This window comes from Oncorhynchus gorbuscha, unplaced genomic scaffold, assembly GCF_021184085.1.
Source record: "Oncorhynchus gorbuscha isolate QuinsamMale2020 ecotype Even-year unplaced genomic scaffold, OgorEven_v1.0 Un_scaffold_1110, whole genome shotgun sequence".
NCBI classification, from domain to species: Eukaryota; Metazoa; Chordata; class Actinopteri; order Salmoniformes; family Salmonidae; genus Oncorhynchus; species Oncorhynchus gorbuscha.
The window spans coordinates 122061-141871 of NW_025745988.1; the positions used below are offsets into that span (position 1 = coordinate 122061).

Sequence of the window (19811 nt, forward strand, 5' to 3'; positions counted from 1 at the left end):
CCCTGCTAAATTGTGGATAAAGAGTTACCTGTCTAACAGAACACAGAGGGTGTTATGGCTTTAAACCCCCTGTTAAATTGTGGATAAAGAGTTACCTGCCTAACAGAACACAGAAGGTGTTATGGCTTTAAACCCCCTGCTAAATTGTGGATAAAGAGTTACCTGCCTAACAGAACACAGAGGGTGTTATGGCTTTACACCCCCTGCTATAATGTGGATAAAGAGTTACCTGCCTAACAGAACACAGAGGGTGTCATGGCTTTACACCCCCTGCTATAATGTGGATAAAGAGTTACCTGCCTAACAGAACACAGAGGGTGTTATGGCTTTACACCCCCTGCTATAATGTGGATAAAGAGTTACCTGCCTAACAGAACACAGAGGGTGTTATGGCTTTACACCCCCTGCTATAATGTAGATAAAGAGTTACCTGCCTAACAGAACACAGAGGGTGTTATGGCTTTACACCCCCTGCTATAATGTGGATAAAGAGTTACCTGCCTAACAGAACACAGAGGGTGTTATGGCTTTACACCCCCTGCTATAATGTGGATAAAGAGTTACCTGCCTAACAGAACACAGAGGGTGTCATGGCATTACACCCCCTGCTATAATGTGGATAAAGAGTTACCTGCCTAACAGAACACAAAGGGTGTCATGGCTTTACACCCCCTGCTATAATGTGGATAAAGAGTTACCTGCCTAACAGAACACAGAGGGTGTTATGGCTTTACACCCCCTGCTATAATGTGGATAAAGAGTTACCTGCCTAACAGAACACAGAGGGTGTTATGGCTTTACACCCCCTGCTATAATGTGGATAAAGAGTTACTTACCTAACAGAACACAGAGGGTGTCATGGCTTTACACCCCCTGCTATAATGTGGATAAAGAGTTACCTGCCTAACAGAACACAGAGGGTGTTATGGCTTTACACCCCCTGCTATAATGTGGATAAAGAGTTACCTGCCTAACAGAACACAGAGGGTGTTATGGCTTTACACCCCCTGCTATAATGTGGATAAAGAGTTACTTGCCTAACAGAACACAGAGGGTGTCATGGCTTTACACCCCCTGCTATAATGTGGATAAAGAGTTACCTGCCTAACAGAACACAGAGGGTGTTATGGCTTTACACCCCCTGCTATAATGTGGATAAAGAGTTACCTGCCTACCTGCCTTTCCATGCTGTCACAGTTACTAGCCCTTTCAAGCTTAACATCCTTATCATTTATCGCCCTCCAGGTTCCCTCGGAGAGTTCATCAATGAGCTTGATGCCTTGATAAGCTCCTTTCCTGAGGACGGCTCACCTCTCACAGTTCTGGGCGACTTTAACCTCCCCACGTCTACCTTTGACTCTTTCCTCTCTGCCTCCTTCTTTCCACTCCTCTCCTCTTTTGACCTCACCCTCTCACCTTCCCCCCCTACTCACAAGGCAGGCAATACGCTCGACCTCATCTTTACTAGATGCTGTTCTTCCACTAACCTCATTGCAACTCCCCTCCAAGTCTCCGACCACTGCCTTGTATCCTTTTCCCTCTCGCTCTCATCCAACACCTCCCACACTGCCCCTACTCGGATGGTATCGCGCCGTCCCAACCTTCGCTCTCTCTCCCCCGCTACTCTCTCCTCTTCCATCCTATCATCTCTTCCCTCCGCTCAAACCTTCTCCCACCTATCTCCTGATTCTGCCTCCTCAACCCTCCTCTCCTCCCTCTCTGCATCCCTTGACTCTCTATGTCCCCTATCCTCCAGGCCGGCTCGGTCCTCCTCCCGCTCCGTGGCTCGATGACTCATTGCGAGCTCACAGAACAGGGCTCCGGGCAGCCGAGCGGAAATGGAGGAAAACTCGCCTCCCTGCGGACCTGGCATCCTTTCACTCCCTCCTCTCTACATTTTCCTCCTCTGTCTCTGCTGCTAAAGCCACTTTCTACCACGCTAAATTCCAAGCTTCTGCCTCCAACCCTAGGAAGCTCTTTGCCACCTTCTCCTCCCTCCTGAATCCTCCGCCCCCTCCCCCCTCCTCCCTCTCTGCAGATGACTTCGTCAACCATTTTGAAAAGAAGGTCGACGACATCCGATCCTCGTTTGCTAAGTCAAACGACACCGCTGGTTCTGCTCACACTGCCCTACCCTGTGCTCTGACCTCTTTCTCCCTCTCTCTCCAGATGAAATCTCGCGTCTTGTGACGGCCGGCCGCCCAACAACCTGCCCGCTTGACCCTATCCCCTCCTCTCTTCTCCAGACCATTTCCGGAGACCTTCTCCCTTACCTCACCTCGCTCATCAACTCATCCCTGACCGTTGGCTACGTCCCTTCCGTCTTCAAGAGAGCGAGAGTTGCACCCCTTCTGAAAAAACCTACACTCGATCCCTCCGATGTCAACAATTACAGACCAGTATCCCTTCTTTCTTTTCTCTCCAAAACTCTTGAACGTGCCGTCCTTGGCCAGCTCTCCCGCTATCTCTCTCTGAATGACCTTCTTGATCCAAATCAGTCAGGTTTCAAGACTAGTCATTCAACTGAGACTGCTCTCCTCTGTATCACGGAGGCGCTCCGCACTGCTAAAGCTAACTCTCTCTCCTCTGCTCTCATCCTTCTAGATCTATCGGCTGCCTTCGATACTGTGAACCATCAGATCCTCCTCTCCACCCTCTCCGAGTTGGGCATCTCCGGCGCGGCCCACGCTTGGATTGCGTCCTACCTGACAGGTCGCTCCTACCAGGTGGCGTGGCGAGAATCTGTCTCCTCACCACGCGCTCTCACCACTGGTGTCCCCCAGGGCTCTGTTCTTGGCCCTCTCCTATTCTCGCTATACACCAAGTCACTTGGCTCTGTCATAACCTCACATGGTCTCTCTTATCATTGCTATGCAGACGACACACAATTAATCTTCTCCTTTCCCCCTTCTGATGACCAGGTGGCGAATCGCATCTCTGCATGTCTGGCAGACATATCAGTGTGGATGACGGATCACCACCTCAAGCTGAACCTCGGCAAGACGGAGCTGCTCTTCCTCCCGGGGAAGGACTGCCCGTTCCATGATCTCGCCATCACGGTTGACAACTCCATTGTGTCCTCCTCCCAGAGCGCCAAGAACCTTGGCGTGATCCTGGACAACACCCTGTCGTTCTCAACTAACATCAAGGCGGTGGCCCGTTCCTGTAGGTTCATGCTCTACAACATCCGCAGAGTACGACCCTGCCTCACACAGGAAGCGGCGCAGGTCCTAATCCAGGCACTTGTCATCTCCCGTCTGGATTACTGCAACTCGCTGTTGGCTGGGCTCCCTGCCTGTGCCATTAAACCCTTCAACTCATCCAGAACGCCGCAGCCCGTCTGGTGTTCAACCTTCCCAAGTTCTCTCACGTCACCCCGCTCCTCCGTTCTCTCCACTGGCTTCCAGTTGAAGCTCGCATCCGCTACAAGACCATGGTGCTTGCCTACGGAGCTGTGAGGGGAACGGCACCTCAGTACCTCCAGGCTCTGATCAGGCCCTACACCCAAACAAGGGCACTGCGTTCATCCACCTCTGGCCTGCTCGCCTCCCTACCACTGAGGAAGTACAGCTCCCGCTCAGCCCAGTCAAAACTGTTTGCTGCCCTGGCCCCCCAATGGTGGAACAAACTCCCTCACGACGCCAGGACAGCGGAGTCAATCACCACCTTCCGGAGACACCTGAAACCCCACCTCTTTAAGGAATACCTAGGATAGGTTAAGTAATCCCTCTCACCCCACCCCCCCTAAGTTTTAGATGCACTATTGTTAAGTGACTGTCCCACTGGATGTCATAAGGTGATTGCACCAATTTGTAAGTCGCTCTGGATAAGAGCGTCTGCTAAATGACTTAAATGTAATGTAAATGTAACAGAACACAGAGGGTGTTCTTTAATGGAAGCCTCTCTGACATTATTCAGGTAGAATCAGGAATTCCCCAGGGCAACTGTCTAGGCCTCTTACATGCTACTGGCTTTGAGTAAAGCCATTGTGTCTATGTATGCAGATGACTCAACAGTATACAGGTCAGCTACTGCAGCGACTAAAATGACTGCAGAAGTCTGTAATAAAGTGCTCCTCTGCCTTTTTAACAACACTATCAACAAGGCAGGTCCTACAGGCTCTAGTTTTGTCTCACCTGGACTACTGTTCAGTCGTGTGGTCAGGTGACACAAAGAGGGACTTAGGAAAATTGCAATTGGCTCAAAACAGGGCAGCACGGCTGGTCCTTGGATACACACAGAGAACAAACAATAAGATGCATGTCAATCTCTCCTGGCTCAAAGTGGAGGAGAGATTGACTTCATCACTACATGTATTTGTGAGAGGTATTGATATGTTGAAAGCACCAAGCTGTCTGTTTAAATGACTAGCACACAGCTCAGACACCCAAGGAAAAACTTTTAGTCTTGAAATCTTTGGTTGTTTACTACACTACTCACTCTGTGAATCCTTAAAGAGATGGGTGGGGCTAAGGCTTAATAAGAGGGTGTGAACGATGCTGATTGGGTGCAGACAAATTAGAGCTCTCCAAGTACACTACCGTTCAAAAGTTTGGGGTCACCTAGAAATGTCCTTGTTTTTGAAAGAAAATGAAACATTTTGTCCATTAAAATAACATCAAATTGATCAGAAACACAGTGTAGACATTGTTAATGTTGTAAATGACTATTGTAGGTGGAAACGGCTGATTTTTAATGGAATATCTACAGAGGCGTACAGAGGCCCATTATCAGCAACCATCACTCCTGTGTTCAAATGGCACGTTGTGTTAGCTAATCCAAGTTGATCATTTTAAAAGGCTAATTGATCATTAGAAAACCCTTTTGCAATTATGTTAGCACAGCTGAAAACTGCTGTCCTGATTAAATAAGCAATAAACCTGGCCATCTTTAGACTAGTTGAGTATCTGGAGCATCAGCATTTGTGGGTTTGATTACAGGCTCAAAATGGCCAGAAAGTACTTTCTTCAGAAACTCGTCAGTCTGTTCTTGTTCTGAGAAATGAAGGCTTTTCCATGTGAGAAATTACCAAGAAACTGAAGATCTGGTAGAACCCTCAGAACATGTGACACAGTGTGTAACCAACCCATTATGAAGACTCCAGAACCCTCAGAACATGTGACACAGTGTGTAACCAACCCATTATGAAGACTCCAGAACCCTCAGAACATGTGACACAGTGTGTAACCAACCCATTATGAAGACTCCAGAACCCTCAGAACATGTGACACAGTGTGTAACCAACCCATTATGAAGACTCCAGAACCCTCAGAACATGTGACACAGTGTGTAACCAACCCATTATAAAGACTCCAGAACCCTCAGAACATGTGACACAGTGTGTAACCAACCCATTATGAAGACTCCAGAACCCTCAGAACATGTGACACAGTGTGTAACCAACCCATTATGAAGACTCCAGAACCCTCAGAACATGTGACACAGTGTGTAACCAACCCATTATGACGACTCCAGAACCCTCAGAACATGTGACACAGTGTGTAACCAACCCATTATGACGACTCCAGAACCCTCAGAACATGTGACACAGTGTGTAACCAACCCATTATGAAGACTCCAGAACCCTCAGAACATGAAACAGTGTGTAAATAACTCATTATGAAGACTCCAGAACCCTCAGTGTGTTTGATAGTGACACAGTGTGTAAATAACTCATTATGAAGACTCCAGAACCCTCAGTGTGTTTGATAGTGACACAGTGTGTAAATAACTCATTATGAAGACTCCAGAACCCTCAGAACATGTGACACAGTGTGTAACCAACCCATTATGACGACTCCAGAACCCTCAGTGTGTTTGATAGTGAAACAGTGTGTAACCAACCCATTATGAAGACTCCAGAACCCTCAGTGTGTTTGATAGTGACACAGTGTAATCATAATGAACCCCCTCTATATAAATGCTGAAGCTGTCCTAGTTAGTTCTATTCTCTCTGTGTTGATGCAGTAAAGAGAAAACCCTGCAGCAGGATTAAAGACTTCACATTCAGTTTCCCCTAAAATATCAGCACCTTGTTTACCGCACACTCCTCTATCGCTCTCTTTCTCTAGCTCATTTCTCTCTTCTGTCCTCCTCTATCGCTCTCTCTCTCTCTCTGTCTCTCTCTCTGTCTCTCTCTCTCTCTCTCTTCTGTCCTCCTCTTTCCCACTCTCTCTCTCTCTCTCTCTCTTTCTTTCTCTAGCTCAATTCTCACTTCTGTCCCCCTCTTTCCTCTTCTCCCTCTCCCTCCCTGTGTTACTGTGCGTGGGCGTGGAATACCTCTCTACCCCCCACCAGGCCCTGCACCAATCACAGAGCCTTGTTTCCACTGCATGGTGGAGAGTTGTGCTGGAGCAGTGAGGTTGGGGCTGCTCCTCTTCCTCTCCTCATCTCTCCTCTCCTCCCCTCCTGTCCACTCCTTTCCTCTCATCACCCTCATCTTTCCTCTCCTCCCCTCCTGTCCACTCCTTTCCTCTCCTCGCCCTTATCTCTCCTCTCCTCCCCTCATTTCCTCTCATCGCCCTCCTCTCTCCTCTCCTCCCCTCCTGTCCACTCTTTTCCTCTTCCTCTCCTCCTCTCTCCTCTCCTCCCCTCCTGTCCACTCCTTTCCTCTCATCACCCTCCACTCCTTTCCCCTCATCACCCTCATCTCTCCTTCCTCCCCTCCTTTCCTCTCATCACCCTCCTCTCTCCTCTCCTCCCCTCCTGTCCACTCCTTTCCTCTCCTCGCCCTTATATCTCCTCTCCTCCCCTCCTCTCTCCTCTCCTCCCCTCCTGTCCACTCCTTTCCTCTTCCTCTCATCCTCTCCTCCCCTCCTGTCCACTCCTTTCCTCTCATCACCCTCCTCTCTCCTTCCTCCCCTCCTCTCCACTCCTTATCACCCTCATCTCTCCTTCCTCCCCTCCTTTCCTCTCATCACCCTCCTCTCTCCTCTCCTCCCCTCCTCTCCACTCCTTTCCCCTCATCACCCTCAACTCTCCTCTCCTCCCCTCCTGTCCACTCCTTTCCTCTCATCTCCTTCCTCTCTCCTCTCCTCCCCTCCTGTCCACTCCTTTCCTCTTCCTCTCCTCCTCTCTCCTCTCCTCCCCTCCTGTCCACTCCTTTCCTCTCATCACCCTCCTCTCTCATCTCCTCTCCTCCCCTCATGTCCACTCCTTTCCTCTCATCGCCCTCCTCTCTCCTCTCCTCCCCCTCTGTCCACTCCTTTCCTCTTCCTCTCCTCCTCTCTCCTCTCCTCCCCTCCTGTCCACTCCTTTCCTCTCATCACCCTCAACTCTCCTTCCTCCCCTCCACTCCTTTCCTCTCCTCGCCCTCCTCTCTCTCCCCTTCCTCCCCTCCTCTCTCCGTCCTCGCCTCCTCAATCCTCTCCTCTCCCTCCTCTCCTCCTCTCTCCTCTCCTCCCCTCCTGTCCACTCCTTTCCTCTCATCGCCCTCCTCTCTCCTTCCTCCCCTCCTCTCCACTCATTTCCTCTGATGGGTTCAGTTCTATAATTCATGACAGTCATAGTGTTAAGAGCGTATCTTCCTCCACTCAGTCCTTCTGTTTTAGAGAGAGAGAGAGAGAGTGTCCTGCATGGTCCAACCTCCAAACCTCTCTACTGATCAGAAAGAGGGACTAGTTATCTAGTTAATCAGGTGGGCTGATACAGTATTGTATCTCAGTAGAGAGATGAAGGGACTGTAGTATAGATCAGTAATGAAGAGGAACTGTACATTCTGAAGGGACGACAGCTAGACTGAAGGAGAATGAGAGAGAGACCATTTGTACATTGTTGAAACACTGTATATATAATATGACATTTGTAATGTCTTTATTGTTTTGAAACTTCTGTATGTGTAATGTTTACTGTTAATTTTTATTGTTTATTTCACTTTATATATTCACTTTATATATTATCTACCTCACTTGCTTTGGCAATGTTAACACATGTTTCCCATGCCAATAAAGCCCCTTGGATTGAATTGAGAGAGAGAGAGAGAGAGAGAGAGAGAGAGAGAGAGAGAGAGAGAGAGAGAGAGAGAGAGAGAGAGAGAGACAGAGAGAGAGAGAGAGAGAGAGAGAGAGAGAGAGAGAGAGAGAGAGAGAGAGAGAGAGAGGACCACAAATACAAATTCCATCTAGACACCGTTGCCCTAGAACACACAAAACAAACGGTACATACCTTGGTCTAAACATCAGCACCACAGGTAAGTTCCAGAAAGTTGTGAACGAGCTGAGAGACAAGGCAAGAAGGGCCTTCTATGCCATCAAAAGGAACATAAATTTCAACATACCAATTAGGATCTGACTAAAAATACTTGAATCAGTTATAGAACCCATTGCCCTTTATGGTAGTGAGGTCTGGGGTCTGCTCACCAACCAAGACTTCACAAAATGAGACAAACACCAAAACTGCATGCAGAATTCTGCTAAAATATCCTCCGTGTACAACGTAGAACACCAAATAATGCAGAGCAGAATTAGTCTGATACCCGCTAATTATCACAATCCAAAAAAGAGACGTTAAATTCTACAACGACCTAAAAGCAAGCGATTCCCAAACCTTCCATAACAAAGCCATCACCTACAGAGAGATGAACCTGGAGAAGAGTCCCCTAAGCAAGCTGGTCCTGGAACTCTGTTCACAAACAGACCCCACAGAGCCCCAGAACAGCAACACAATTAGACCCAACCAAATCATGAGAAAACAATTAGATAATTACTTGACACATTGGAAAGAATTAACAAAAAAACAGAGCTAACTAGTAGAATGCTATTTGGCCCTAAACAGAGAGTACACAGTGGCAGAATACCTGACCACTGTGACTGACCCAAAATTAAGGAAAGCTTTGACTATGTACAGACTCAGTGAGCATAGCCTTGCTATTGAGAAAGGCTGCCAAAGACAGACATGGCTCTCAAGAGAAGACAGGCTATATGCACACTGCCCACAAAATGAGGTGGAAACTGAGCTGCACTTCCTAACCTCCTGCCCAATGTATGACCATATTAGAGAGACACATTCCCCTCAGATTACACAGATCCACAAAGAATCTGAAAACAAATCCAATTTTGATGAACTCCCATGAACTCTCTATTGGGTGAAATACCACAGTGTGGAATCACAGCAGCAAGATTTGTGACCTGTTGCCACAAGAAAAGGGCAACCAGTGAAGAACAAGCACCATTGTAAATACAACCCATATTTATGTTTAAATGCAGAAAAGTGGTAATTCACTATAATGGCCATTGCACCATTGCACCTATTCTTCCCAGCACCACACACAGAAGGCATGAGAGAGGAATGTAGCCTACACAACGCAGCGAGGAAACGAGACGGAGCGGGGTAGAGTTTGTGAGGAAGCTCTACTTGATTGATAGTAGTAAGTCTTGAAAGTATGACTTATCTACTTTGAAGAACTACTAAAACAGTGATTTGGTCAGACAGCTCTGCAGCGTGGGCAGCTGTAGCAACCCAATGATCATGGGACACCCGCTGGCCAAGGCAGGGGAGCTTGGCTCGTTGGGGAGCACAGAGAACTTTACATGGTTGTCTGGTTACTGCCTGAGCAGAGATGAGATGATGACTTTATGAAATTAAATAATAAAGGCATCAAATTAAACAACAACTGGAATATGTTATTAAAATAAAGTGAATAAATGATGGTTAATTAGTGATGAGCAGCAATGGACAGTCATCATAGGACTTTATTATGTGTTGTTAGAGACAGAGGAGAATAAATGATGGTTAATTAGTGATGAGCAGCAATGCTTTATTATGTGTTGTTAGAGACAAATTAATGTTCTCACTGTGACAGAGTGGCAGAACAGAGGAGTGAAGAGGGGGTCTCTCTGTCTCTCTGTCTCTCTGTCTCTCTGTCTCACTGTGACAGAGAGGCAGAACAGAGGAGTGAAGAGGGGGTATCTCTGTCTCTCTGTCCCTTTGTCTCACTGTGACAGAGAGTCAGAACAGAGGAGTGAAGAGGGGGTATCTCTGTCTCTCTGTCCCTTTGTCTCACTGTGACAGAGAGTCAGAACAGAGGAGTGAAGAGGGGGTATCTCTGTCTCTCTGTCCCTTTGTCTCACTGTGACAGAGAGTCAGAACAGAGGAGTGAAGAGGGGGTATCTCTGTCTCTCTGTCCCTTTGTCTTACTGAGACAGAGAGTCAGAACAGAGGAGTGAAGAGGGGGTATCTCTGTCCATTTGTCTCACTGTTCCACATGACACATAATATTTCCCATACTGCACTTCTACATACAGGGTTGTTCTAGGGTAAGGTTTCCCATACTGCACTTCTACATACAGGGTTGTTCTAGGTTAAGGTTTACCATACTGTACTTCTACATACAGGGTTGTTCTAGGGTAAGGTTTCCCATACTGCACTTCTACATACATGGTTGTTCTAGGGTAAGGTTTCCCATACTGCACTTCTACATACAGGGTTGTTCTAGGGTAAGATTTCCCATACTGCACTTCTACATACAGGGTTGTTCTAGGGTAAGATTTCCCATACTGCACTTCTACATACAGGGCTGTTCTAGGGTAAGATTTCCCATACTGCACTTCTACATACAGGGTTGTTCTAGGGTAAGATTTCCCATACTGCACTTCTACATACAGGGTTGTTCTAGGGTAAGATTTCACAGTCACAGATCACTCATATCTAAACCAATACAGTCAGTCAGCACCACAGTCACAGATCACTCATATCTAAACCAATAGTCAGTCAGCACCACAGTCACAGATCACTCATATCTAAACCAATACAGTCGGTCAGCACCACAGTCACAGATCACTCATATCTAAACCAATAGTCAGTCAGCACCACAGTCACAGATCACTCATATCTAAACCAATACAGTCGGTCAGCACCACAGTCACAGATCACTCATATCTAAACCAATACAGTCGTTCAGCACCACAGTCACAGATCAATCATATCTAAACCAATAGTCAGTCAGCACCACAGTCACAGATCACTCATATCTAAACCAATAGTCAGTCAGCACCACAGTCACAGATCACTCATATCTAAACCAATACAGTCAGTCAGCACCACAGTCACAGATCACTCATATCTAAACCAATACAATCAGTTAGCACCACAGTCACAGATCACTCATATCTAAACCAATACAGTCAGTCAGCACCACAGTCACAGATCACTCATATCTAAACCAATACAGTCAGTCAGCACCACAGTCACAGATCACTCATATCTAAACCAATACAGTCGGTCAGCACCACAGTCACAGATCACTCATATCTAAACCAATACAGTCGGTCAGCACCACAGTCACAGATCAGTCATATCTAAACCAATAGTCAGTCAGCACCACAGTCACAGATCACTCATATCGAAACCAATAGTCAGTCAGCACCACAGTCACAGATCACTCATATCTAAAACAATACAGTCAGTTGGCACCACAGTCACAGATCACTCATATCTAAACCAATAGTCGGTCAGCACCACAGTCACAGATCACTCATATCTAAACCAATGCAGTCAGTCAGCACCACAGTCACAGATCACTCATATCTAAACCAATACAGTCGGTCAGCACCACAGTCACAGATCACTCATATCTAAACCAATACAGTCGGTCAGCACCACAGTCACAGATCACTCATATCTAAACCAATAGTCAGTCAGTTAGCACCACAGTCACAGATCACTCATATCTAAACCAATAGTCAGTCAGCACCACAGTCACAGATCACTCATATCTAAACCAATAGTCAGTCAGCACCACAGTCACAGATCACTCATATCTAAACCAATACAGTCGGTCAGCGCCACAGTCACAGATCACTCATATCTAAACCAATACAGTCAGTCAGCACCACAGTCACAGATCACTCATATCTAAACCAATAGTCAGTCAGCACCACAGTCACAGATCACTCATATCTAAACCAATACAGTCAGTCAGCACCACAGTCACAGATCACTCATATCTAAACCAATAGTCAGTCAGTTAGCACCACAGTCACAGATCACTCATATCTAAACCAATACAGTCAGTCAGCACCACAGTCACAGATCACTCATATCTAAACCAATAGTCAGTCAGCACCACAGTCACAGATCACTCATATCTAAACCAATAGTCAGTCAGCACCACAGTCACAAATCACTCATATCTAAACCAATAGTCAGTCAGCACCACAGTCACAGATCACTCATATCTAAACCAATAGTCAGTCAGCACCACAGTCACAGATCACTCATATCTAAACCAATAGTCAGTCAGCACCACAGTCACAGATCACTCATATCTAAACCAATACAGTCGGTCAGCGCCACAGTCACAGATCACTCATATCTAAACCAATACAGTCAGTCAGCACCACAGTCACAGATCACTCATATCTAAACCAATAGTCAGTCAGCACCACAGTCACAGATCACTCATATCTAAACCAATACAGTCAGTCAGCACCACAGTCACAGATCACTCATATCTAAACCAATAGTCAGTCAGCACCACAGTCACAGATCACTCATATCTAAACCAATACAGTCGGTCAGCACCACAGTCACAGATCACTCATATCTAAACCAATAGTCAGTCAGTTAGCACCACAGTCACAGATCACTCATATCTAAACCAATACAGTCAGTCAGCACCACAGTCACAGATCACTCATATCTAAACCAATAGTCAGTCAGCACCACAGTCACAGATCACTCATATCTAAACCAATAGTCAGTCAGCACCACAGTCACAAATCACTCATATCTAAACCAATACAGTCAGTCAGCACATTCTGAGCACATTCTGGTCTGGAAGAGAAGAAACAACACTGCTGGGGAGTAAATGTGGAGGAGGAGATGGAGTGTCAACTTGTTAACGTCCAAAAGCGGAAGTCACGTTACAGACTCTCTCTTTCATTTCCCCTGAAAACAGGAACATTGATTTGTTGACGACCCTGCTGAGGACTCTGACACTGCAGGCTCCGTCTCCTTCATTCTCTCCCTCACATCCCTCAGCCAAGCCAGCTACACTGCTTCCTGTTGGCATGGTGTCTAGTGACCCTGAACTGATGGTGGAGACCCATTACTGATGGTAGAGACCCATTACTGGTGGTAGAGACCCATTACTGATGGTAGAGACCCATTACTGATGGTAGAGACCCATTACTGATGGTAGAGACCCATTACTGATGGTGGAGACCCATTACTGATGGTAGAGACCCATTACTGATGGTAGAGACCCATTACTGATGGTGGAGACCCATTACTGATGGTGGAGACCCATTACTGATGGTAGAGACCCATTACTGATGGTAGTGACCCATTACTGATGGTGGAGACCCATTACTGATGGTAGAGACCCATTACTGATGGTAGTGACCCATTACTGATGGTAGAGACCCATTACTGGTGGTAGAGACCCATTACTGATGGTAGAGACCCATTACTGATGGTAGAGACCCATTACTGATGGTAGAGACCCATTACTGATGGTGGAGACCCATTACTGATGGTGGAGACCCATTACTGATGGTAGAGACCCATTACTGGTGGTAGAGACCCATTACTGATGGCAGAGACCCATTACTGATGGTAGAGACCCATTACTGATGGTAGAGACCCATTACTGGTGGTAGAGACCCATTACTGATGGCAGAGACCCATTACTGATGGTAGAGACCCATTACTGATGGTAGAGACTCATTACTGATGGTAGAGACCCATTACTGATGGTAGAGACCCATTACTGATGGTAGAGACCCATTACTGATGGTAGAGACCCTGAACTGATGGTGGAGACCCATTACTGATGGTAGAGACCCATTACTGATGGTAGAGACCCATTACTGATGGTGGAGACCCATTACTGAAGTTAGAGACCCATTACTGATGGTAGAGACCCTGAACTGATGGTGGAGACCCATTACTGATGGTAGAGACCCATTACTGATGGTAGAGACCCATTACTGATGGTAGAGACCCATTACTGATGGTAGAGACCCTGAACTGATGGTAGAGACCCTGAACTGATGGTAGAGACCCATTACTGATGGTAGAGACTCATTACTGATGGTAGAGACCCATTACTGATGGTAGAGACCCATTACTGATGGTAGAGACCCATTACTGATGGTAGAGACTCATTACTGATGGTAGAGACCCATTACTGATGGTAGAGACCCATTACTGATGGTAGAGACCCATTACTGATGGTAGAGACCCATTACTGATGGTGGTGACCCTGGACTGATGGTAGAGACTCATTACTGATGGTAGAGACCCATTACTGATGGTAGAGACCCATTACTGATGGTAGAGACCCATTACTGATGGTAGAGACTCATTACTGATGGTAGAGAGATGGTAGAGACCCATTACTGATGGTAGAGACCCATTACTGATGGTAGAGACCCATTACTGATGGTAGAGACCCATTACTGATGGTGGTGACCCTGGACTGATGGTAGAGACTCATTACTGATGGTAGAGACCCATTACTGATGGTGGAGACCCATTACTGATGGTAGAGACCCATTACTGATGGTAGAGACCCATTACTGATGGTAGAGACTCATTACTGATGGTAGAGACCCATTACTGATGGTAGAGACCCATTACTGATGGTAGAGACCCATTACTGATGGTAGAGACCCATTACTGATGGTAGAGACCCATTACTGATGGTAGAGACCCATTACTGATGGTAGAGACAATCCTATAGGACCATGACCAAACCAATCTGCATTGGTCATGGTTCTGGTGACGTCACCAGGTAACCGTGGTGGAATAAACAGGGCTAAGAGGAGTGAGGGAGGACAGAGACTCAGCACAGACAGAAGAAGAACACAGGACCATGCTGGGAATGTTGCTGAATAGCCAATAGGTTGACTGTCTGTTATCATCTCCTCTAATGGAAAATCCCATTCAGTACAGAGCAGAACGTTCCACAGAAGGAAAGGTACATCTGACATACAGTATCTGAACTGTAACAACAATATGAACTGTGTTTCTACATTCCACCAGAGAACTGGTGGAACACCCTGGAGTTAGAAGAACACAGACATGGAACACCCTGGAGTTAGAAGAACACAGACACGGAACACCCTGGAGTTAGAAGAACACAGACGTGGAACACCCTGGAGTTAGAAGAAGACAGACATGGAACACCCTGGAGTTAGAAGAACACAGACATGGAACACCCTGGAGTTAGAAGAACACAGACATGGAACACCCTGGAGTTAGAAGAACACAGACGTGGAACACCCTGGAGTTAGAAGAACACAGACATGGAACACCCTGAAGTTAGAAGAAGACAGACATGGAACACCCTGGAGTTAGAAGAACACAGACATGGAACACCCTGGAGTTAGAAGAACACAGACGTGGAACACCCTGGAGTTAGAAGAAGACAGACATGGAACACCCTGGAGTTAGAAGAACACAGACATGGAACACCCTGGAGTTAGAAGAACACAGACATGGAACACCCTGGAGTTAGAAGAAGACAGACATGGAACACCCTGGAGTTAGAAGAACACAGACATGGAACACCCTGGAGTTAGAAGAACACAGACATGGAACACCCTGGAGTTAGAAGAACACAGACATGGAACACCCTGGAGTTAGAAGAACACAGACATGGAACACCCTGGAGTTAGAAGAAGACAGACATGGAACACCCTGGAGTTAGAAGAACACAGACATGGAACACCCTGGAGTTAGAAGAAGACACTATGTCTTGTGCCGTACCCACCAGCCCTGTTCAACTCTCTCTCCTGTTAGTTAGCCTGCAGACATGCCTGCGCTACTGTATTACTGGAAGAGAGCCAAGTCTATATTACTAACCAGCATCACTGCAGTCCATCCACCACACTACAACACAGCACAGCACCACGCTAAACCTTTTGATAAACAGGTGAGGATTCCTCAGGCTGATACCACGGAAACAAGCAGCACCATGCCACACAGAGCAACAGCGAGGCTGAGAGAAGCTGAAAGAGGCTGAGAGGCTGAAAGCCTACAGTCCCCTTGACTGTCCCATGTCTCTCTTCACCTGCTAACTCTGTCCTAATGGCCTATGTCTCTCTACCCCCGTGTCTCTCCTCCTCCCCCGTGTCTCTCCTCCTCCCCTGTGCCTCTCCTCCTCCCCTGTGTCTCTACCCCCGTGTCTCTCCTCCTCCCCTGTCTCTCCTCCTCCTGTCTCTCCTTCTCCTCTGTGCCTCTCCTCCTCCCCTGTGTCTCTCCTCCTCCCTTGTGTCTCTCCTCTTCCTCTGTGTTTCTCCTCCTCCCCTGTCTCTCCTCCTCCCCCGTGTCTCTCTACCCCGTGTCTCTCCTCCTCCCCTGTGTCTCTCTACCCCCGTGTCTCTCCTCCTCCCTTGTCTCTCCTCCTCCTGTCTCTCCTTCTCCTCTGTGCCTCTCCTCCTCCCTTGTGTCTCTCCTCTTCCCCTGTGTCTCTCCTCCTCCCCTGTCTCTCCTCCTCCCCCGTGTCTCTCCTCCTCCCCTGTGTCTCTCCTCCTCCCCTGTGCCTCTCCTCCTCCCCTGTGCCTCTCCTCCTCCCCTGTGTCTCTCTACCCCCGTGTCTCTCCTCCTCCCCTGTCTCTCCTCCTCCCCTGTCTCTCCTCCTCCCCTGTTTCTCTCCTCCTCCCCTATGTCTCTCCTCCTCCCCTGTGCCTCTCCTCCTCCCCTGTGTCTCTCCTCCTCCCCTGTGCCTCTCCTCCTCCCCGGTCTCTCCTCCTCCCCCGTGTCTCTCCTCCTCCCCTGTGCCTCTCCTCCTCCCCTGTCTCTCCTCCTCCCCTGTGCCTTTCCTCCTCCCGTGTCTCTCCTCCTCCCCTGTGCCTCTCATCCTCCCTTGTGCCTCTCCTCATCCCTGTGCTTCTCCCCGTGCCTGTCCCACTCCCCACTAAGAGCCCACCCACACGGTGTGGTGTGAAGCTGCCGAGCTCTGTGGAGGAAAGGAACCAGGACAAAGGAATGAGAGCACCGGGAGACACTGAGCTTAACTCAGCCCCTCCTTCTCCTCCTCTCCCCCTCTCCTCCTCTTCCTATCTCTGTCCTCTCCTCTCCTTCTCCTGTACCTTTTTCTTCAGTTGCCGTTGGGCTTGTCTGATCTTCCTCTTCTTAAGCTTCTCATCCTCAACAGAGGTGTCCACAATCGCTCTCTTCTTGATCTGAGATGCAGCCTGAGCCATGGTGCTGGGGAGCTGCGATGGAGCTGGCTGATATCCTTATAGAGCAGGATAGCAGGAGGAAGTCCTACCAGGTCTGGAAACAGCTCCTCTCTGTAGTATAGTATCCTACCAGGTCTGGAAACAGCTCCTCTCTGTAGTATAGTATCCTACCAGGTCTGGAAACAGCTCCTCTCTGTAGTATAGTATCCTACCAGGTCTGGAAACAGCTCCTCTCTGTAGTATCAGGGAGGAGGGCTGGGTGGTGATGGTGTGATGATGATGCTCTCTCTCAGGACAGCAGCAGAGGTAGTAACGTTAGCTAGCTAGCTAGCAGGGAAAATAAAACAGACCAAGCTGCTCCTCCCTGAGTGGGGTGATCCAGTGTTGTAGTATCCAGGAGGAAGATGGAGTCTGCCAGCAGACAGACGGCCAGGACGGATCCGTCTCTAGAGAAACAGAACCAGCTCTCTCTCTCCTCTCGCTTGCTGACGTCTTCATGTGGCTCGTGGCCCTACCTGAACCACTACCCATCACATTCCCTTCTCCCAACACAGCATCCCTCAGACAGGACAGGCAATGTAATGAGAGGAAGGAAAGTAGGTAGGGCAGCAAGAGATTGAGTAGGAAGGAGAGAGAGAGAGAGAGATTGAGTAGGAACGAGAGAGAGAGAGAGAGAGAGAGGCAGCTGAGACTGGGAGGCAGTGTTACACCACCAGCTGGAAGTGCCTGAGTGAAAGGGAGGAGATGGGAGGGGAGGAGAGGGAAGGAGAGGAGGAGGGGAGGAGAGGGGAGGGAAGGAGAGGAGGGGAGGGAAGGAGAGGGGAGGAGAGGGAAGGAGAGGAGGAGGGGAGGAGAGGGGAGGGGAGGGAAGGAGAGGGGAGGGAAGGGAAGGAGAGGAGGGGGAGGGAGGGAAGGAAGGAGGAGAGGGGAGGAGAGGGAAGGAGAGGAGGGGAGGAGAGGAGAGGGAAGGAGATGGGAGGGAAGGAGAGGAGGAGGGGAGGAGAGGGGAGGGAAGGAGAGGAGGAGGGGAGGGAAGGAGAGGAGAGGGAACGGGGGAGAGGGAAGGAGAGGGTGAGGGGAGGAGAGGGAAGGGAAGGAAAAGAGAGGAGGGGAGGAGAGGGAAGGGAAGGAGAGGAGAGGAGGAGGAGGGGGAGGAGGAGGGGAGGAGAGGAGGAGGGGAGGAGCAGGAAGGAGAGGAGGAGAGGAGGGGGAAGAGGAGGAGAGGAGAGGGAAGGGGAGGGTGATAGGTAGATTACAGGTTCTACAGACAGGTACAGAGGAGGGGGATAGGAAGATTACTGGTTCTACATACAGAGGAGGGGGATAAGTAGATTACTGGTTCTACAGACAGAGGAGGGGGATAGGTAGATTACTGGTTCTACAGACAGAGGAGGGGGAAAAGTAGATAACTGGATCTACATACAGAGGAGGGGGATAGGTAGATTACTGGTTCTACAGACAGAGGAGGGGGATAGGTAGATTACTGGTTCTACAGACAGAGGAGGGGGATAGGTAGATTACTGGTTCTACAGACAGAGGAGGGGGAAAAGTAGATAACTGGATCTACATACAGAGGAGGGGGATAGGTAGATTACTGGTTCTACAGACAGAGGAGGGGGATAGGTAGATTACTGGTTCTACAGACAGAGGAGGGGGATAGGTAGATTACTGGTTCTACAGACAGAGGAGGGGGATAGGTAGATTACTGGTTCTATTAGACAGAGGAGGGGGATAGGTAGATTACTGGTTCTACAGACAGAGGAGGGGGATAGGTAGATTACTGGTTCTACAGACAGAGGAGGGGGATAGGTAGATTACTGGTTCTACAGACAGAGGAGGGGAAAAGTAGATAACTGGATCTACAGACAGGTACAGAGGAGGGGGATAGGTAGACTACTGGTTCTACAGACAGAGGAGGGGATAGGTAGATTACTGGTTCTACAGACAGAGGAGGGGGATAGGTAGATTACTGGTTCTACAGACAGGGACAGAGGAGGGGATAGGTAGATTACTGGTTCTACAGACAGAGGAGGGGATAGGTAGATTACTGGTTCTACAGACAGAGGAGGGGATAGGTAGATTACTGGTTCTACAGACAGAGGAGGGGGATAGGTAGATTACTGGTTCTACAGACAGAGGAGGGGGATAGGTAGATTACTGGTTCTACAGACAGGGACAGAGGAGGGGGTAGGTAGATTACTGGTTCTACAGACAGAGGAGGGGGATAGGTAGATTACTGGTTCTACAGACAGGGACAGAGGAGGGGGTAGGTAGATTACTGGTTCTACAGACAGAGGAGGGGGTAGGTATATTACTGGTTCTACAGACAGGGACAGAGGAGGGGGATAGGTAGATTACTGGTTCTACAGACAGGTACAGAGGAGGGGGTAGGTAGATTACTGGTTCTACAGACAGAGGAGGGGGGTAGGTATATTACTGGTTCTACAGACAGGGACAGAGGAGGGGGATAGGTAGATTACTGGTTCTACAGACAGAGGAGGGGGATAGGTAGATTACTGGTTCTACAGACAGAGGAAGGGGATAGGTAGATTACTGGTTCTACAGACAGAGGAGGGGGATAGGTAGATTACTGGTTCTACAGACAGGGACAGAGGAGGGGATAGGTAGATTACTGGTTCTACAGACAGAGGAGGGGATAGGTAGATTACTGGTTCTACAGAC

The 19811-nt window shown here is 48.3% G+C and overlaps 1 protein-coding gene across 1 annotated transcript in view; it reads right to left on the bottom strand.

Annotated features, from left to right (window-relative positions):
- Positions 1 to 17712, bottom strand: part of LOC124021430 (ankyrin-3-like) — a gene marked incomplete at its 3' end in the record, with an annotated part of 137611 nt that extends 119899 nt beyond the window's left edge. The window contains exon 1 of the mRNA XM_046336618.1: positions 17037 to 17712. Within this exon, the coding sequence (XP_046192574.1) occupies positions 17037 to 17150 (114 nt within the window). The remainder of the gene's footprint in view (positions 1 to 17036) is intronic.
- Positions 17713 to 19811: the final 2099 nt, after the last annotated feature.